At 33.2% G+C, this 21654-nt stretch overlaps 3 protein-coding genes and 1 non-coding gene across 5 annotated transcripts; all 4 read right to left on the bottom strand.

Annotated features, from left to right (window-relative positions):
* Nucleotides 1-794: 794 nt before the first annotated feature.
* LOC110657091 (protein KINESIN LIGHT CHAIN-RELATED 3) lies at nt 795-4804 on the bottom strand. Its single transcript, XM_021814153.2, has 3 exons — nt 4296-4804; nt 1614-3710; nt 795-1301 (listed from the first exon to the last, which is right to left on the bottom strand). Exons 2-3 carry the CDS (start codon nt 3662-3664, stop codon nt 1088-1090), a joined length of 2265 nt encoding a protein of 754 aa, XP_021669845.2. The 5' UTR covers nt 3665-3710; nt 4296-4804; the 3' UTR covers nt 795-1087.
* Nucleotides 4805-6614: 1810 nt separating this feature from the next.
* Nucleotides 6615-6694, bottom strand: TRNAL-UAG (transfer RNA leucine (anticodon UAG)). The gene has a single exon. It is a non-coding gene; the product is annotated as a tRNA-Leu (tRNA).
* Nucleotides 6695-6964: 270 nt separating this feature from the next.
* LOC110657089 (serine/threonine/tyrosine-protein kinase HT1-like) lies at nt 6965-11898 on the bottom strand. 2 transcript variants are annotated; one of them, XM_058132509.1, is made up of 3 exons: nt 10820-11895; nt 9254-9709; nt 6965-7397 (listed from the first exon to the last, which is right to left on the bottom strand). In XM_058132509.1, exons 1-3 carry the CDS (start codon nt 11177-11179, stop codon nt 7158-7160), a joined length of 1056 nt encoding a protein of 351 aa, XP_057988492.1. In that variant the 5' UTR covers nt 11180-11895; the 3' UTR covers nt 6965-7157. The 2 variants fall into 2 exon arrangements, with proteins under 2 accessions (XP_057988492.1, XP_057988493.1); XM_058132510.1 differs by lacking the exon at nt 6965-7397 and adding an exon at nt 8020-8179 and having other exon boundaries at nt 10820-11898.
* A 6415-nt stretch (nt 11899-18313) lies between these two features.
* On the bottom strand, nt 18314-21367 carry LOC110657088 (CASP-like protein 4A3). The gene is given in 4 exon segments (XM_021814150.2): nt 18314-18772; nt 19846-19981; nt 20714-21291; nt 21293-21367. Coding segments are annotated over 4 exon segments (969 nt in total). The 5' UTR covers nt 21359-21367; the 3' UTR covers nt 18314-18583.
* Between the last annotated feature and the right edge of the window lie 287 nt (nt 21368-21654).

The raw sequence follows: 21654 nt of genomic DNA, 5'->3' as shown, positions 1-21654 counted from the left end.
TTCAGGTCCATGAAAAATATATCCAAAATTCAAAGCCACAAATATAACAATATGAAATGACCAAAATAGCATATTCTTTTGTAAATTACCTAAGAAAAACTACCAAAAAAAAGAAGGCTGTTTGTTCCAGGCGTCCAGCAGGGCCGAACCCCTAAACCTGTTGAAGAATGAAAACATCCCCATTGGCTTCCGCTAATGCTTTGATGCTGTCTTGTCCCTCAGCATTTAATGCAGTTCTTTTAAGACAAACAGAACTCTTAAATGAAACGTGACATCAAAAAACCATTCAAACTGCCTTCTTCAAGGGATATCCTAAAATATTTTCTTACGAGTGCAAAATTAGAATTTGGACTGCAAGTAAACTGATAGAGATGTGAGTCACAGTGAAGCTCTGCTGTTAGAACCAGGGCTCTTTCAGTTTGGCAGGACTGCCAACTTCATCTTAATATTCATTAACCAGAGGAAGGATTGAATCATCAATGATCTATTACAAGATAACCTCAATTAGTTCATCCAAACATAATTTGAATACCGATCAGCTGCTGGCATCATAATCGATCACCTTGCTGGGCGAAAGAAGATGATGTATCATGCCAAAATGACCCCTCACTTTCTTGGAATATGATAGATAGTTAGAAATCCTCAAAACAAAGAAAGATTGATTATCTTAAAGGCTACAACTGATACTGCAGAAATTATCCTCGCAAAGGTGAATTAGAGATACCCCATTGAGAAGCCTTGCATATAAATAGAATACAAGTGAATCTATATTCTGTAGCTTCTTGATCATGACATGGAAACAATATAATACCACCAAGGATTTACATTGATAACGTAAACTAGTGTTATACAAAATAGAATAACCTTTGATAAATGTAAAAATAGAGAACAATAATACAACCAAATCTGCACCCGCAGTTATTTTGTTCAACTCTCCCACAACCCCCACCCAAAGTAAGCATCTAAAAGAAATAGTGAAACTCCAATCACCGTATTCCTTTCTTCGTTTTCATTTTTTCTTAAATTAAGTCCTATAATACATTACTATATTATATGCAGTTTAAATACTTGTGTGTATAAAACATCCTTAAGATACTGTAATGCCATCTTTGTTTATGCTATGAGAGTTGGAATCAAGGAGATTCTCAAGTGACCTGGCTTTTCTGCTACGAACTCTTCCTGCTTCTTTCAATAACTCAGCTAACCTCTTCTTCTCATCATCAACATCTGGATTTGCTGTCCCAAGTTTTTCCTCCCTCACCCCAACAACGTGTTCCAACATCTCAATTGCATCATCCAACCTGCATTAAAGTTGCATTGCTCCTCAGCAATCTACCTCATGACCAATTCAAACTTCTTGTACAGAGAAAGAGAGAAGTGTACATGCACACATATGCACTTTCCAAGAGTTGTGAAAGTCAAGTGAAGCAAGGCAAATCCAGATATTATCTACTCTCACTAGATTAAACATAAAACCTATCATGGCTTTTTGAAAACAGTAACGTAAACAACTTACTGCAAATGTATATATATGCTTCACACAAAATGCAGAATTAACTTATGATAGAGGCATATGGAAGATGATACTAAAAGAACTGGTAAGTGGTGATCACCTGCCCATTGCATCATAAGTTCCAGCAAGATTGCTATATACCCCAAGAGTGTCAGGGTGATATGGTCCACACTCTTGTTCCAAAATACTCTTAGCTTCTTCAAACAACTCTGCAGCCTCACTAATAGAGTAACGTTGCACACAAGCAAGTCCCATTTGGTTAAGAGCAATGCCAAAGAAAGCAGTTTTCCTCTCTCCACTTGCACGGAGCTTTGAAATTGCATCCTTGAAGTAGCTGTAAGATTCAGAATAATTCCCCAGCATGTAGTACATGACCCCCAGTTGGGCTTCAATTCCGGCAATTGTGCTCTGCTGACCAGGGGCATCGTTATATATTTTTAATGCCTTCTGTAGCAACTTGATTGCCGGCTCAAGCTCATTCATCGACTCATAGATAGCAGAAACATCAGTGAGACCACTAGCTATCTCCTCTGGAGGGATCCCAGGCATGGGTTTTTCATAGATCCGAAGAGCGTTCTCACAGTATGATTTACATTCCCTTAATTTCCCAGTTTTGTTGTATAAGTCAGCCATGCGTACAAATACTGAACCAACAGCTGGGTGATGCTCTCCCTTTGTGGTCTTAAAAGCAGTCAGAGCTTTTTGATAAGCAAAAACAGCCTCATCATATCTAGACAAAGATAAGTAAGCGTCTCCAATGCTACAATCAACAGAGGCAACCTCAGATTCCTGGTCATTCGCCACCATTGCCATGCTAGCTAAAACAAGATGCTCAAGAGCTGCTTCATGATCTCCCTTTGTTTCACGTATGAGACCCATAAGCCTCCGATCAGCAACCTCTTCAAGAGAAGCGGGTGTGCCATTCTCTATATGGATGTCTAGAGCCATCTCACAAAGCCTCTGAGCTTCATCAAACTGTAATGCTTGAACATGGGCTTCAGCCAAATACCTACAGGTCTCACCAACTCGAGGGTCTGTTTCTCCCAGAACTTGTTTCTGGACTTCCAACCCAGTTGAGTAGCACTTTGTTGAATTCTCAAGTTGGCCCAGCATTGCGTAAGTATCACCCAACTGCATGTGACCAGCAAACTTAGCAAGGGCATGCTCTTGGCCTTCCTCAATCACCGGAATCTCAATTGAGTGCTCAAGAACAGGAATGGCTTTGTTATATTGGCCTATGCTGCAGTATATTGCTGCCACAACATGCAGGCTCATCACCAATTCTAAACTGGATGTCCCATTTGCACAAATTTCAAATGATTTGGCTGCTCGAAGAGCTAATTCAAGAGCCTTCTGGGGATTATCCCCTGAAGAAATCAAATCCCTTGCTTGCTTTAGCAAAAATCGTCCAAGATCTGGATTGTCCAACCCTGATTCAGATGAATCCTCAGCTTCATTCTTTAACTTCAAACCTCCTAAAGGAGAATTCCTTCGCTTCTTTGCTGATTTGACTACTCCATTTGCTTTTTTCAAATTCTTATCATTTCGCTTATCAATAGGGGGTTTCTCTGGAGGACTTTTGCCCTTGGGACTCAACTTTGCTGATGCTTCAGAGTCCAATGCTAAGTGAGAACCTTTCCTTGAGGTGTTTGAAGAAATGGATTTGGTGCTTGCATTCTTGTCCAATTTTCCTGACTTCTTACTTCCAGATGAACCTCCCTTCTTAGAAGAGGAGTTACTATGATTGTCGTGCTCTGGCTTGTCTACCTCTTCCTCTTCCATTATCTCAACCTCTCTCATTTCTCCTCCCACAAGATGTCGCAATTCTAAGTCAATCCGAGACTCCTCACCATCAGATCCAAAACTATGCCTCGAAGGCGATAGATCAGAACTCTGCATATCACAGACATTCTCATAAAGCTGCTCAATGGAGGTGTCAACCACACCATGAACAGTCCCATCAACAGCAACCTCACCAACAGGCACCCTACCAGCAGGAAAATCTAGGCCTGTGTTGTGAGGGCTCTGCGGACTCAATTTACTCCTGGGGGACTTATTTGACTCCGCATTTTCTTTAATGGGCACAGAATTTCCATCCATTTCATCAACTACTGCTTCCTCATTAATTCCATCTGTTACCATTCCAGGCATCCTTATCTTCGCAAATCAGCAGAAACACTGAATTCTAGTAAATTTCCTGCAGCAGAGTTTTAATATATTGAATAACTCTATCAAACAGTTTTCAGAGCAGATCCAACAAAGAGAATCATATATTTATAGTAAAAATCCAATTACATCCACCAACCAATATTCATAATTTTTTTTTGGGAAGAACCAATATACATAATTTACCATATAACGAAGAGGTCAGTTGAAAACAAAGCCAAAAAAGCAATGATAACATTAAAAGTACAATCTTTAACTTCTATGCGAAAAAGTAAATTGCAAATCAAACTTTCCATGTTTTGCCAAAAAATACATAGCCCGACGTGATCTAACAGCAAAAGAAAACTCAACGTTCCTTATTGGATCTTTCCAAAAAATCAACAAAAATGAACCCACATGTTAACTAAAGCAACAAATAATATTGACAATAGCAGAAATCAATTTAAGCCAACTACATAACGCAAACCCATAAACAAGATAACTAATAAAAATAAATAAATTCTACCAGAAAATGGCAAAAAAATCCATTTTCCTGTAGTTGACCTCTCAAAGTAATCCAACAAGAACAAAAATAAAATGGGTAACATAAATAAAAAGCATGGAATGAATTCAATACCTCAGAAACCAGCCATGAAGGAAGATACCAAGGTTATAAATTATCTAACTTCTAAACGAAAGATAGAGCAAGATATTCAGGCACATATATACGCACAGAAAAAATCCATATTTTGGTTTGTGTGTATATAAAAGGACGAGGGGTAGGAAAGAAGATAAAAACAAGTAAGGTTTGAAGAAAAGAACAGGGCTAAGATGGGAATTTTGAAAAAAAGTATTCAATATAGAATATCAAAGAGGGTAAAAAATTTTCAGAGGTGGAATGTCAGAAGAGGGAAAGGGGACTTCCCTCCCACCCAAACAGCGCGAAAGACCTGCAACTGCCGATCTGCTTCCTGTCTGTATTTTTCCTGTTTAACTGGACTTTGCCACGTTGCCTTAGGTAACTTGGGTCAACCGAAAAGACGATTATGACCCTACAACTTGCAGTCCAATGAAGTATGCCCATGTGTAATCGATGGGTTTTTTGACTTTTGACCTGGGTGGTGAAATGTTAGGATCATTGGAATGGAATTTGGGGTCACAGTCATGAAGTTTACTTACCCTCTTTCAACCTTTAGATCTAAGGATGCAAGGTGAGTGTCCAACTCATTCTTTTTTAACAAAACTGTTTCAAGTTAGTGAATTACATGTAAAAGAATCTATAAAGTTGTTGGAAGATGTTGCATTAAAGGTAGAGAGAAATAGCTTATATCATGTAAAAGAAAAGTTGTAGATTTTCATATCTATATAGGCCTGTCGGTGGATGAATTGAGTGAATAACTCAATTATGAGTATTACCTTTTATAGGGAGGAATTAGTCATTAATCATTAAGAGAAATATATATATATATATATATATATATATTATGCATTAAAAAGGAGAAGATTCTGCCATGAAAGATGAACTTAATGATTAAGAATTCAGTTCTTGATCAATTTTATTTCGAGTTCGAATTCTATTTAACTGTTGTTAAAGTTTTACATTCATGAATAACAGGCGAGTAAGTTTGAGATGAAATTACCCTTTTACCCTTATTTTTAAAAAGAAAAAAAAAAAAAAGTGGGATACATTGTGTGATGGGCATTAACAACTTATAAGTAAAAAAGAGGTAAAAAGAATGAAGATATCGTTGTTCTATCTTTTCTTGCAGCAACCTCATATTTAGAGATATTTAGAGGGCCCCCATTTTTTACAATTAAAGGAAAAAAAAAAGAAATAGCTCAGAATAGTTATGTGGACCTGAAAGAGGTTGGTAGGCAGAATCCAAGAATTTTCAATAATAGTTCACATGTCGCTCAATAGATTTTCCCTACCTTGAGGCTGCCAATATCTCATATCATTTATCTGAACACAGCAATGGAATATGAAGCAGTAATTACTATGCATTTCCTCTGCACATTTAGAGTTTCATCTAGACGCTTAGGATTGTGACATTAGAGAATATTAAAAGCGAATCAATAATAAACGTAGTTAGTTGGTCAACATCTTAGCCTTAAATTTCATTATTTTTTAAAAAAGTTAAATTTAAATAATATATTTTCTAAATATATAAATTTTATAAAAATAAATTAAATATAAATAATTTAGCAATCGAGTGATTTAAGGTGATGCCTTTTTAGCTTTTTTAGAGCAATTATTTGTAGCACTCTAATAATTTTTCTCAGATACACACACGTAATTTAGAAATAAAATATACTTCTTGATAAAATTATAATAATTTTATTAAGATGTGTTAACCCATATAAATAACATACACACAAGCAAATCCTAATAATTTAATATAGAATAAAGATGACAAGTGCTGTAAAGGTGGCCAACTTTTGCATAAATTATATATTTGAAGGCAAGAACAAAGAGAGTTTTGCAGTGCCTAAAGCTGCTTGGACTCATGCAGTTTCCAATGATATTTTGTTACTTTAAAAAGAGATTTGCATAATCCAAAAAAACTATATACAATTATCGTTATTATTCATCTTTTCCCAAATAAAAACAATAATGCTTCCCACGTTCCTTCCCTTCTTTATTATTATTGAAATTTCAATAAACACCACCTCAATGATTTAGCTCCGCGGTGCAATTTTTGTTCTAAATTGTACAACTTTGTTGAAAACAAAAAGAAAAATTACAATTTCATTTTTTTATTTTAATAAAATTAATTATTTAATCTTTTAATTTTTTAAAAATATTTGTTAGTTTATGTATTTTTTGTTTTGCTTTCTCTTTAGTAATTTCAAGCAATAGTTTAAAGAATAAATAGAATAAAATAAAATTATAGAGTTAAATAATTAATTTTAACAAGACCAAATATTAATTTTCCCAAAAAACTAGCAACACTTTTGACAGCTGTGGGATTTGAACCCACGCCCTTTCGGACCAGAGCCTAAATCTGGCGCCTTAGACCACTCGGCCAAACTGTCCCTTCTGTTCATGACTCAAGAGTTTTTCAAATAGTTGACCTACAATGTGGACTTAAAAGCCCATTTCCCCTATAAAATAGAAAAAAAAAAAAGAAAGAAAAAAAAAAAAAAAGAGAAGATGCTCAATATAATCAGGCCAATAATGCAGAATTGGAGAGAAATGCCTAAAGTCAAACCAATATTAACAATTGAAGACTTGAGAATTGGGTTCAGTTGATCAATTCTCACTTCTGACTGGATGTACTGCCAAAATGGATAGAGGAGGACAAGTATAGAAGGTAGCACATAATCATTAAAGCATCAATGAAAGGAACTGCTTTGTTGTTCCAATATATTTGATGCCAAAGGATTACACAAAAAAAGGGGCTACAGATAAGTTCCTAACAAACCAATGACAAGAAAAGAATTATCAATTATGTTACGCTTAGCATCACACATAATTGACGAAAGAGGTACTAGGCTTTTACAGAAGAAGAACGATGGCCTGCATACATTTCGGTAAGCAACGCAGAATAGTCTGTTCAGAGGAAGGTTTGTAATTTGAGAAAAATTCTGGATCCTGTTCAAGGGACTCTGAATATCTGTCCAAAATTTCAACTATCTCATCAAAATGTGGTCTTTTATCTGGATAGCTTGACCAGCATCTATTGATGAGATGACTAAATGCCAACGGACATGCAGGGGGCAATGGTGGTCGTGCATTCTGGAGAAAACTCAGAAGATATCAGATATTAGAACTTAATGGTCTCTGGCAAAAAAGAAAAATAAAACTCTTTTCAGGTGAAACAAGAAACCACCACAAAGTGTGTCAGACCATAAGGTGCGCAATGTGAAAATGACAAGTCATTTTCTAATCATCTATTTATTATGAGCAAGAAGTAATATGATCAATTCTTTCATTGTATGGATGTGTCACTTGCACGCTCATGGACACTGCCACAAGGATGGGTAGATAATCATGCATTAATGTCTGAACGACTACACAATGAATGCTTTCAAATGGGAAGTGCAGATTATTAACATTTAGACTTTATATTTTCTTCAGTTTTCAAGGAGATATATTGCACAGATGAGAATGACCAAGACAGTGGGGTCACACGTGATGGCCACAACACAGAGATGGACACATGAGTGATTTGTGCTCATATTGCTCAAGCATTTCAGGAAGATACAGTTCAGTAATCATGGCAAAAGTTGCGATCATTGATAAAGATTTGTTTGTGGTTATATCAAATAATTGTTACCAGCATGTGTATGTGTTCTCTACTGCTGGATTGCTTAATCTTCCTTCAGGTAAACAGCATTCGAATAGAACACCTCTCTGATACAAAAACATTACAAAACTGTAATATTACTCTCTCTATACAAAACTGTACAGCTATTTCCTGTCATATAAACTATCAATACCATGACAAGGATAGGAGGATACTTATCTCTGATTACCTCTCACACAATTATTTTCCACAATGTATGCCGATTATCAGCCTAATCCACACACATGATCATGTTAGCATAAATTTCAGCAACAATGCTTTGACCATGCCAGGTCTATCATCATCATAAAAACCTAGAATCTTTATGCACTATCAACTGCATAAACCATGGTATGTACCTGTATGATACTGAATGCATTTGCCAGACCAAATTAATATGCCCCACCAAAGATCTCACTGGTAATAGAAATCATTGGCATTGCACAGGCAGTATCACTAGAACTCTTGTTTTCTTATTAAAACCTTCCTAAAATTACTGCTAACCTCTATATAAATATACCAACATGGAGAACCTTATTAATATCCTAAAGAAAAAAATAAATTTAACAAAAAAATCTCGAAAAATAAACATCACATATACACACATTAGACCATCAGAGTTAAATCCCACATGTTGTCATCATCTGTCTTCTTCTATGATCAGCTGAAAGTATTCTTGGACTTTCATTTCACCAATTTTTTTGGTTTGCATAATTAACTAGATTAAGATACAACTAATAGATATAGCTGCTCCTAGTAGTCCTCAAAACTATTTCAAACTCAACAAGGTTAGAACATTCTCTTAGGAATTAAAAGGGAAAAAGAATTATGCAGGGTTTCAATAAAAATATATACCCCAAAGTCTTCAGACATACTTAGAAGTTCATTAAAATATTTATGTTAGTTGGCCATATAATCTCTTTCTATGAAATTTCAATTGGTTAAAATTTGGAAATTCTTCTCAAGATAAATTGTTCAAAATCAGTACTTTATGACCATTTCATCATGCAAAATCTCCTTTAGTCCATGGCAAACTCATTATTACATCAAACATCAATTTTCCAGCAGACTAGATTTGTTCCTTTCAATTCCAATTTTTCTTAAATTTTTCCCCTATAGGTTAATTGTTCATGTAACTAATAAAATGCAATGCAATGGAGGTTTCATTGAACAACCAAAAAGGAGATATTGCAAATCCTACTGATTTGCATGCATAAATGGACTAAAGGTGCAATGCACAAAATCGCGCGATAACTATTTAAAATTGGAAAAAGTCATACCAGAGAAACTAATCGCATGAATTTACCTTTTGGCAGACTGCAAATGCAGCTTGTTCTGGGGTCATGTTGTCAAATGGTGTCAGTGCAGTTAAAAGCTCCCACAGCACAATGCCAAAACTATAAACATCAACCTTCTTTGTGTGATGTTTCTCTTTAATCATTTCAGGAGCCATCCAACGGTATGTCCCCATAAATCCCTTTGCACTACCACACTGAGATTCCAAGCACGAGATGCCAAAATCAGCAACTTTAACACACATATCTTCTCCGAGCAGTAAATTTTCTGATTTCAGATCCCTATGAAGTACCCCTTGCGAATGAAGATACTGCATTCCCCGTGCAATGTCAAGACCTAATTTCAGAACTAGGTTGAGTGGAACTGAATGCGGCTCTTGCTGGTGGAGATATTTTCTCAATGAGCCTCCAGCCAAATACTCAGTGATTATACAAAACACAGGAGGTTTCTTGCAAGCTGCAACAAACTGAATGAAGAAGTCAAAAGGATACAAAGAGATTCTTCATAAATGAAGTTTAACAAGGACTATTATGTTCTTTGATTTCCCCCATTTAGGAAGGACACAACTCCCATGTCCACAGAATCCTAGATGTAAAATCTCAGAAGGCTAACCCATTGACAGTAGCATTTCAAATAAAATTATACTCTTTAACTTCGGATATGCATTAATATGGATGAGGGATTGAGAATAAACCTGACGTCCTATTAAGACATTTCAGATCCATTTAAAGGATTCCTCATTTCAAAAAATATGCATACTCATACAAACAATAAATACATTATATATCCATACAATTTTCTACACTCTACTTAAGTCTTCAGTCTTGAGCTATGCTAAGTCTCCAACTATCGCTGTCACTTAAACTCATTATTCTGGAAAAGATAACAAGGGCTCTATTTACCATCATAATTTCCGATAATATATTTATCTTGCTGGTTTGTGTTTTATAATAAAATTAACTTATATGAATAGTGAATTGGAACTACATTACAACCGTCGGAGGAAAGTACTGGTAAATGCTTCTAATGCAGAAGATAAGCACCACAGATCATAAATACTAGCTAACGAGCATGTACGTGACACTTATCAATTATAATTGCATGTTCACCCCATTGTTGGAGCAAACATCTGTTGCATCACCAGGAAAACAGAAGAATTCTTGATAGCATAAATCAAATGTTAGAATTTGTAAGTCCCTTTGTCATTTAAAGGGCAATTAGCAGGTAAAATTATAGGCTATTGGCAGAGATTTTCAAGCTCCTTATCAACAGATGCTAAAAATTAATTGTAATAAATAATTCGCATGGGTAATGTCTATAGGCATGATATGCAAAGATGCAATAAATGTCTATCAGAGTGGTTTATATAACCCCGACCCCAGATAAGTATTAACCGTTGGAATCAATAAAAAGCAGAACAATGGCATCTATCATAGAACAAAGGATATTGTGGTTCCCCAAATCTAATCATTTCATTATTATAACAAAGTTCCTTTCCTATGGCTTTTTTTTTTTTTTTTAAATTAACCTCTTAAGCACAGATGCAAAAACACGCCATTAAGAAATAAGAGCTTACAGTGACTATATTAGGATGGCTTAACCGAAAAAGCAGAGCCACCTCTGAACTAAACTGCCTCTCAAGCGTAGCAGCCAAGTCCTCGTCCTCTTCGGGTTGGCTTATGATCTTAATTGCCACGTCTCTTTGCTTATAAATACCTCTATAAATTCTACTATGCCTCCCTGATGCAAATTTGTTACCAATAAACAACTGGGACATATCTGCACTCCATTCTACCTCGCCCTCTCCCTTAATCTCTGCCCCAGACGACACCAAATACTTGGACCAAGAAACTGCATTATTGTACTCTCCAAGAGAGAGTCTCCTTCCTGATCTGCCATTGTTGGAGATTTGCTTAAAAAAGGAAAAATTTTTCATGGGTCTGAACCAAACTTAACAAAATCATCAAATTTTTGATCTCTTAGCCTCTAGAAACTAATGTGGAAAGAAGAAGGCCACAAAATTCAAAGTGAAACCACCACTTGAATGTGATCCGATGAGCAAATTTTGAACTGGCAAGCATTGAAACTATTTCTCTCTCAACTACATTTTGAAAAAAAGCTTCTTTATTCATGTATTGAAACGTTGATTAAAATGGGTAAAGTAAAACACAGAAAGAAAAGGCTCTAATCAACCATTTAAATTAATTCACGTTAATTTGAAAATTGAAAAACTGCCTATCATATCAAAATCAAAATAATAAGTTGGCTAGTTTTGCAGCAGAAACAAAAGTCATTCTTTAGCTAAGAGAGAGAGAGAGAGAGAGAGACCCTTTTCAAATCCCGTTTCTTTAGCATAAAATCAGACAAAAAAGGACCGAACGAACAGAAAAAGCCACCGTCTTGATTTAAAAAAAAAAAAACTCAAAAAACACCGCTTTTGATCATTTTGAAACGTTGAAGCTAAGGCATAAGGGTTTCAGAGAGCTATTTCTAGAGCGAGAAAGATTACAACTTGTGAAGGTTGAAGACGGGAGATACAGACGGTTGGGTTGTTGAACCTACTGTTGCTGCTGTTGTTGTCTCTGGTGTGTACAGTACAGAGCATATGCAAAGAGCTGGCGGTTCTCTCTCCTGAAATTCTCTATTATAACATTCATAACGTGCGAAGATCCACAAGTAGGAGACACTGATGGTCTTGTGACGGTGACATCTGCCCATCATTTTCCATTTTGTCCTTTCATTTGTTCCTTATTTTCGACTTTGTCCTTTCTGGGATCTAGATTTTGTCCCATAAGAAAAAGGTTAGTTATGTAAAAGCAAGGAAAAGGGCAATTGGGTCAATGAATTAGCCGAGGCGTTACCCGTTACTCCTACTACTACATAACAGAAACAAGAACGGAAGCAAAGAGAGAGAGAGAGAGAGAGAGTGAGAAAGGTGGGACCCAGCAGAGGAGAGTGGTATCCATGGATGCGTCGGACAAAGCCGTATGGTATGGTCCTCTTCCGTATACGGTCTTTGTCTCGCTCTTCTTCATCGATATTAGTAAAGCAGGAAAGGGTGGAAGAAAGAAGAAAACAAACACAGAAAATTTTTAATTTTACTAAATATTTTTTTTAAAGTTTATTAATGGCATAGTAATTAATTGCAGGCAAATCTCTTGAGGCTGAAACAGAAGGCCCACTCTTAGCAGGGAAACGCGTGGAGTACGCCCCACCACCACAGGCGAGGAACTACCCGCCAGGAATGGCTAGCATTTCCAACCCTTGGCCCGGCAACTCTTCAGACATACTCGGTTTTGAGTCTTCTTTTGTCTGCCATGGATTTAATTAGGATAGAAAAGGTAAATATTCTTGAAAATCACTCTATTTAAATTTAAAGTTAATTATATTTATATTAATTAAATATATTTTAATTTTAATTATTATTATTTAAATAATATTTTAATTTTTTTAATTTTATATATTTTAATTAATAATTTATTTAAAAAATATTTAAGATACATAAAAAAATATATTTATATTTATATTTAATTATTTATTTATGTAAATAAATTCAAATAATTAATATTCAATAAATAAAATTTAAAATTGCCTAAATTTATTAGAAGTATTATTTTTTTTAATTGAAATCTATTTTAAATTCGCTTTAGTAGAATTCAATCATTTGGATACCATAAATATCAAGCATTTTCATTCCTAGATTTAATCTTTGCAATTACACCCCTTATTCATAATAAAAATTTATTTTTTATTTTTTGATAAATTTTATATTTATAATAAAAATTATAAATTTATCAATAAAATTTAGCTTAAAAAGTATTATATTTATCTCTATAATTATAATTACAACCTCAAATATAAGTTTTAATTAAAATTAATTATATCAATGAACATTACTTAAGTTTCGTTTATTTTATAATATTTTTTAGTGTTCAGAGAAAAAAAAATTAATCAATAAAAAATATTTTTTTAGTCAAAGGTAAAATTAAGCTATTTTTGAGAAATATGATTTTTTCTTTTTAAATAAGAGTAATTTTTAATTTTATAAATTTTGATAATCTTATTAAAATGTAAAATATTTAAACATACATTATATAAATACATAATATTAACTAGTTTAATATTATAATTAAATAATAAAAAAATATTTTTATAAAAAATATTTTTTTATACATAATATTTTTTATATATAAATTATTTTTTTATAAAACAAATAGAACTTTAAATTTCAAAATTTAACAACCAGTCAACATATTCTTAATCCGTACTTAACCAAGGTCGCGAGTAGAAAAAGAAACATAGTTTAGGTGAAAGGTGGTACGTATGTAGCAAATTGCTTGTAAGCATTGCAAAATAAAAGAAAACAAGCTAAATGTTAGGTGGGGTGGTACATGTTAGGCAACTGCAAACAGTCTGTTTATTCTGAATTGAATTAATTTGTAAGTGAGATCTTAAAATATAAGAATTAAAGTAAAAAAATATAAATAAAATTGAATTCAAAATGATTAATTCATTTTTTGGCAAAATTGAATCGTATTAAAAACTGTGGCAGTGATAAAGTAATTAATTAACTAATGTTACATGCTTTTGCATAAAGATAGAGATGAGAAGGGGTCACTACCACTATATAAAGCACCAAATGTTACAGCTATCAAAACAATACTAATTTATAAAAATAAAATTGAAATGAAGGGTTATAGAAGTATTGTATATTGGAGTGTGACAATAGGAGTGTGGTGGACATTAGTCATGCCAAGAATTTTTATTTCAGATAACCTTTAGTCTATTGTTTAAGATCAATATTTGAGACCGTTTCTCACTCTAGTTTTCTAGCAAGAGAATTTTCTCTCAATTTTTCCTCCTCCTAGTTTAAGTTTTTTCGATTTAGTTGAGTTTTGTATTTCCCAAGATTTTCAAGCTCAGACTAGTCATACAATTGGTGAAAATAGATAATTAAGAGTTTAAAATTCAATTAGAATTAAATTGAGATTAAATCAATATATCATTAAATAAATATTACAAAATTATTAATAATAATATTTTATTATAATTAATATTTTTATATGTTTTATAAATAATTATTAAAAAATTTTAATTAAATTTTTATGTGTAATTTTTTAAAATATAATTTAAATATTTAATTAAAATTTTTAAATAGTAACATTTAATTATTTACAAAAAGAATTTTAAAATTGAAATTTTTTATAATAATTTTATTCGTATTAATATATTAATCTATATAAAATAACAAATGAAAATAATAATAATAATAATAATAATAATAATAATAATAATAGAAAGATAATTCAATAATTTAACATATTAATATAATAAATTATTAATATCCTTAATTATTAAAATTGCAAGTGAATGAAATTAAAAAAGGTTGTTAATTATATATATATATATATATATATATATATATATATATATATATATATATATATATATATATATATATATATAAAACAATGATGTGACTTAGTAACTTGTTGGCTCAATGTTCAATTTCTGTTGCTGCTCACTGTAAAATTTATTTTTCAGTAGATTAAACTGATTTTCTCCGATTCTCATAAATAAGGATTTAATATCTAAACCGAACTAGATCATGATCTATTTCTCAGTTAAATCAATTCAATCAAATGATCCGATTTTCAAAACCATGGTATTTTCGTTTGGTTTCCCTTACCCAAAGGGCAGGGAAGGCTTTTTGTTCCAGTAATGAGTGTGGATCCCTTCCCTATCTCATGTTGGGTTATTAATAGTGGCATTTTTGGGTTTTCGGTCACTGATCTTAGAGTTTCATCAGGAGAAGAAGAGTGGAAGATTCGATTTTCAAGTGAGCTAGTTTGTTTGGAGTTCTACTTGGGTTGACGACAAAAGGGTCTAGAAGCTGCCACTGCTCAATACGAGGATCTAAGCATTGTTTCAATATGCGTAACTCTGGCGTTTCATAGCCTTTCCTCATTGATAGAAGGCTGACCCTTAACTTAAGGCTAAACAAAATTAAGAGGCCAATGAGCTCTGTCATGTCACTCTCTGAGTATTAATAGTGGCTTTGCTAGGTGAAGATAGGATGTTGGTGCCAATTTTGGTTTTCCAGATCTTGTTATTCTTTTTTCCATGGAATCAAACAATCAATAAGATAACTAAATAATTTTTTTAAAGAATCAACACAATATCCAACATGCAAATGTGCAGTCCATTTCATAATCAACAAAATAAAAATTTCAAAAAATTTAAACTCATTCAATTCCAAACAAATTATTAATCACTTATATAACTTTATTAAAAAAATATATAGAAGACAAATTAATTTAAGAAAAAAAAAGAAGGGGGGTGGGAGAACAACCAAACTGTGTAAAAAAATCAAATTGAGTGAGAGATCGAGACAGCAAGATTACTAGAGGAGGTGAGATTGCGAGGGCCGAGAAGTGCGCAAACAGCAACAGTAAGACAGGCTGATCAACAATGGCAGACCAGCAATGAAAGAAAAGAGAGGAGGCATGGCAAAAGACGAGATGATGCAAGGCTGCGAGGATAACTGGATCATGAGTGTGAATCAATAATCGAAAAGGAGAGGTAAGAAAGGAAAAACTAGAAGCATTAGCAAAGGTGAAGTAAGAATTTAGAAACAAGAAATGAGAGAAAGATGAAAAATGAGAGTCGAGAGTTTTTTATCTAATATTAAAATGACATTAATTAGGGAAAGGAAAAATATTAATCTATTCGATTATTTTAATATTAAAAAATCAAAATTTTAAAACAAAAAAATTATATGTTTACATTGAAAAGCCAAAATAAAAAAAATAAATTAAAATAATTTTATTTTATTATTTAAAATTAATTATAATCATTTACTCCCTTTGTTTCATAGACTTACTTTTTTTTTATAAAAATATAAAAAAACTATTTCATTAATTAAAAATAAAATATAAAAAATATAAATTAATATATTACATTTTAACTATTCATATAAAAAATAATATAAAAATTTTAAAATGTTGGATAAGATTGACAAAATATGTAAATTAACCATTAATATACTTCATCTATGATTTTTATGCGAAAATGAAGTTAATATAATTAAGGTAATAAATTTTTATTTAATTTTATTTTCAAACTTTATATGTAAATTTAAAAATTCATGAGAAAAACCTTATTCAAATATAAGAAATAAATGAGCAAACTTATTTCTTAATCAAACAAATGCTTTGTTAATTTTCCAATCTCTCTTTTTTCTCTCTAGTTTCATGATTTTTCTATACAAATATCCGCTTTAATCTCCATCATCCTAAAAAAATATTTATTTTCATTAAATATTATTTAAATTACTAATTCCGTCTATTTTTATATATCATTTAAAGTTTTTATAAGTCGATTAAAAAATAATTAAATCACATAAATTATAATAAAATTTTTTATAATTTGATTAAATTATCATTTATCTTACATAATTAAGAAAGAGAAAGTAATAAGATAAATTATAATTTTTTTATAAAAATAATTATTATATTTAGTAGAGACAAGCGTAAAATTAAAAAAAAATAATTAATACATTTTAATACTCTCAAAGTGATAAATAATTTTAAATAAAACAACTTTTAGATAATGATAAATAAAAATGGGCGAATATACTATTATTAATCAATGAGTGTTTAATGATTATTTCAAAAAGAAAATGAGAGGTTGGAAATTAAGCTATTTATGCAATGGCACGTTGGAGGATGTTTGATTAAGCATTTAATCATGGAAAATTTGATGAGGAGCATAGAATTGATATATAATCAAAATGAGAATTGACAAGGCAAGTGTTGTTGAAAGGGTTGATCAATGTTTGCACACCATGGAGAGCACTATCAATAGAAAGGTTCTATGTTCGTTAGACTAGGACATGATCCATCAAAATCTGTTCAATTAATGATTGATTTGAGAGTCCAGCATAGAATTGTTGGGGATTAATTAAGGGGAAAAAAATGAAGGATGTTTAATATGTCATTGGTGGAAAATCTCATCCATTACCCATTTATCCACCCGTAGCTATCCTTTTACAATATGTCATTTAGAGTTAATTATAGTTAAATGATGTAATTATCTTACATCTAGATCAGAGCCGGATCAATTCAATTCCTAATAAAAATTAAATAAAATTAAAATTAAATTGAATTAAAATTGATTGATTTAATTACAAACGAAAATCAGAATTTTTTCCTTAAAAAAAAATCAGCTACTTAATTTAATCGAATTAAAATCAGAGAACTTGAATTCGATGGTCATTTTAAAGTATTCATTTAAAATTTAAATGAATAATAAATAAAATATGTGAATCATTTACTACCAAATTGATTTTGATCCAACTCATTCCCACCCATTTGCCACTCCTCCATGTCACGCAAGCATAAACCGTAGGTTTGGGCACTCGTATTTTCCTAGTGTCAATAACATTGCTTTTACCCGAAACTTGACAGTCACCCTTGTCCCAATCAATTCCCTTCACAATCACAATCACCGTAATTCTTAAGATTTTTTTAACACTAATTACCAAGCTTGCACTTTCCCTCAAAGGGCAATGGACCTTTTCTTCAAGAGAGAGATATTTGATATTTAAACGCTAATCTCCGATCACATGCTTCAACTATGAGAATTAGCTTGAATAGTAATTAAATTTGTTTTATAATTGATATCAAGGTCTATATTAAAGAAGTAATTCTTAAATCTATAACTTAAATAAGTGGTGTATTTTTAAATTCATTCAAAAAGATAAATTAATTAAAATATGTATAAAATTAATCAAGAGTCTATTTAACGGTATAAAAAAAAAAAAGGAGGAGCACGACAATATAAATTATTCAACTTAAAGATCCCATTTGATTTGTATTGTGCCCAGCTTTATGGCTTCCAATTCCACCTGGTCAGGTTATCAGGAAATGGCCTAATGCCTTAGAACAACAAACAAAACTAAACCAAATGCATCAATTCTATTTAGAATTTTGGTTTAAACAGAAACTACTCAAAATGGTAGTGCAGATCAACTCACTTCTCAAGGCGAAAGGCTCAAAATAAATTAGTCGATGATCAAAGAAGAATGCCTTCTTATTCATGTTAAATACCTGCTAACATACTCTGTTATTGATGGCTTGGTAGCGTGGCTTCATATACATTCCAAATGTTCAATTTTTCTCTATTGCTGAAAGGGAGGGAGAAAAGGAGAGGAGAAAAAAGGTTGAAAAAAAATGGCTGTCTGTCTCTGTACAGCGTAAGAAAAATGATTGGAAATTGGCATTTTCTTAATTCCTTTCCCCACACCATTATTTGATACAGTATGAAACTGCCTCCGAGATCAGCTATTCTTGTATAGGTTGTAACCAGAAATGAGCGAGCTAACAGCAAAGGCAATAAAAGCTAGGAAGGCCATCGCAACTGAAGCACTAGCCATCTCTGTAAACTCATCTTTGCCCCAATTAGATTGCCAGTCATCGACCCGGGTGGCTGCTGATGAAGCAGCTGATATCAGAAGATATGCCAATATCTGCCAGTTGAACCAACAAAGCAAGTCTTCCCTTTTAGTAAACAAAAATGTAAAATCATTTAATGTGCACGTAATTATGCTAGTTTTGTTTTAAATGTAAATTCCATCCCCTATGCCTAAAATACATACTTCCACTGCAATTAAAAACTGTAAAAACATTATTGCCAAATTGGAAGCCATGCAAAATGGAGTTGAATTCAAACAGTTAAAAGGACCAGATATGATCATCCACCCATCGGCACCAAGGTTGAGAGATCAAAAGCCATTTTATCCCCTAAATAGCTAAGGGCAAAAAAGTACAGACCAAATTCTGCTGCCAAACATCCACTATGTCTAATCAAGTGTTTTTTTTTTTTGAGCGTGCACTGTCTAATCAAGTTAAACCACCTTATAAGAAATGTGTACCAAGCAGTCGTAGCCACACATAAGCAATGTCCTGGTAAAGTAACTCCAGAAACCAACCACACCCCACCAAAACAAAATGAGCACAAAATGGTTCACGAGTTAGACCCACAATTTCTATTGAAAGTTCAATACATTTACCACTGTCCCATGCGGAAACCATTATTAAAATTCTATCAGCCAAATTAATCAGGACCTTCTAAGCAATAGGATAATTACCTATTGCAGTAAGTATAAGAATTTCCACACACATTCAAAAAGTTATTACAATAGGAAAATTATCAGCCATGAGATGACAGGTTATTGCCCAAACCCAGAAGTAAGCAGGTGCATGTTCTTCCATCTAGATAACATTAAGCTAATACAAAAAGCAACACATTTCTTATCCAATTACCTCTGGCAAGGACCCTACCACTGAACAAGTTAAACACACATTTCATGTAAGACTCTAAATCACAAGTTGCAGGCCTGACTGATAAATCATTAAACTGAAATATCAGTTTCCTAGGCCACTGATATATTTCTGCAAAAAGATTGATTCTCTGCAGCCTCTGGCAACATAATGAGAAATGACATGAACTGAATAGAACATTCCCAGACCCCAGCGGACATGACTAACATGGAATGCAAGAAAACTGAAGTCAAACAAATAGCGAGTTTAGGTAAGTTGCCTGATCCATAAAGAAATTAAAATTACGGCGTAGGTGGTGGCGGATCACATGTTTGCCTGTGACCAGATGGTAGCCCAGATCATAAGCTTGGAATCCTGAATATACAAATGCAATAACATTCACAGACAAGCAATACCTGTCATCAAATGAGCTCAATCAGGCAATCAAATCACTTCAAGAAGAAGTGCGGAGTGGAGTTAAAAAGAAGTAACACACGAAGAAGGGAAGGAGTAAGAAGAGTATCTCACATGTCAATTCAATGAAATTTCAGCACATAGACAAACATATATGTAATAATGTATAGCAAAGATTGCTGCTACAATCACCAAGGATTTTCTCTTCTTTAGGTCATATATCCATGATAGCCAAAAATTTTAATAAACAAGTTAACACATGCATAGTTAAGACCTTAGGAAACAATGATCACCCTACCAATCACTATTAATCAAAAAATGACAACAAAAGTATAGAAGAAAATAAACAGTGACTGCCAGTAAGAATTTGTTTTTTTCCCAGAAAATTTTGAAATTATTATATTAAAAATTGTTATTAAGTTGTCTATACTTGTTCCTGAAGTAATTTTTTTACCTTAAAAAAAAAATCAATATCTTGTTAAATAGCTACTTTTGAAAGGGCTAAAGTTAAAAAAGCAGCTAAATGAGGTAGAGAACAAAATACCACACTTATGTAAGCAACTTAAACAACCATGGAAGATTTCTCCAAACAGAATAACAATTATTTGGGTGAAAGACACAAACCAAATGCATAATAGTGAATAAACACCAAAGTGACAATTTTTACAAGCCAATTATCAATAACATACAGAACATGAACATTTATTATTTAAGGTTTTCAATATAGAACAAACCTGTATTCTCTATATCGATCATAGGAATCACCACTCCACCCCTGAGTCTTGTCAGCTGCCATTACCGAGAACGAAATCAAGCACAAGACAAACTCACTAATTCTAAACCCTAACTCAGCGACCTTCATCATATCCTCTCTCCTTGATTTCCAAGGCTCCACCACCGCCGATCTCCCCTCAGGCCTGACCTTTCCCACGACTGGAGGCCCCTCTTCTCTCACCGCCCTGTTAAACGTCATCGCCGGCGCCTGAGGATACGCAGCATTTTCCTGCGGGAGCGGGGATGGCTTCGGAAACTTATCAACTGCGACGATAGCCATGGAGTTATCCATCGGTGGAGACTTTCCCGGGGAGTTCATCGGGGAGACGAAGGGAGGAGACTCATGGGGATCGCCCTGGTCGGAAGGGAGCGGCGAATTGAGTCGGAGAGGGGAGTGGGGGGACTCGAAGTGTGAATCGGAATTGGAAGAGGATGATCGTTTCATGTTGTTTGGGATTTGAATTTTGGGTTTGGATTTGGTTTCCATGAATTTGATTTCGCGGAATTCTATGGACAGGTTTATGTTTTTCAGTGGAGGAGCATGAAAAAGAGAAAGCAGAAGAAGGAGGCTTTAAATTCATGTTTGAATTGATAGTGGGGACCATGACCACGTGGCATACTAAAGTGAACACTGAGTAGCACCTTTAACTGCACATGGGGAAACGTGGCAGTATATTATTGGCTTAGGGGGGATGAAGGTGCAATTGTGGTTTTTGCTCTTACTTAAGACGGTGAGATTCCACGGTTCAAAAAAAAGAGAGTGAGATTCCACGTAAAATATTGCACGCAACGCGGGAGAAAGAATTTCGTGCAAATTATATATATACCCCCCCAAAAAAATCTTAAATTTCGCCCCTTTTTTTTTTTTTAATTCTTTGTACAAATACGTTTTTTTTTAAAT

This window comes from Hevea brasiliensis, chromosome 13 (genome assembly GCF_030052815.1).
Source record: "Hevea brasiliensis isolate MT/VB/25A 57/8 chromosome 13, ASM3005281v1, whole genome shotgun sequence".
In the NCBI taxonomy this organism is placed as follows: domain Eukaryota; kingdom Viridiplantae; phylum Streptophyta; class Magnoliopsida; order Malpighiales; family Euphorbiaceae; genus Hevea; species Hevea brasiliensis.
Note: the sequence above shows the minus strand (reverse complement) of the source record. Positions and strands in the feature narration are given on the sequence as shown.

Excerpts from the sequence above, each read along its gene's own strand:
- LOC110657091 (XM_021814153.2), bottom strand. The coding sequence starts at position 3,664 with ATGCCTGGAATGGTAACAGATGGAATTAATGAGGAAGCAGTAGTTGAT. Across the intron at positions 1,302-1,613 it reads ACTTATGATGCAATGGGCAG|GTTGGATGATGCAATTGAGA; the intron begins GTGATCACCACT and ends ACTTTAATGCAG.
- LOC110657089 (XM_058132509.1), bottom strand. The coding sequence starts at position 11,179 with ATGAAAAATTTTTCCTTTTTTAAGCAAATCTCCAACAATGGCAGATCA. Across the intron at positions 9,710-10,819 it reads GCCATCCTAATATAGTCACT|TTTGTTGCAGCTTGCAAGAA; the intron begins GTAAGCTCTTAT and ends TTCTTCATTCAG. Across the intron at positions 7,398-9,253 it reads CATTTGCAGTCTGCCAAAAG|AATGCACGACCACCATTGCC; the intron begins GTAAATTCATGC and ends AGTTTTCTCCAG.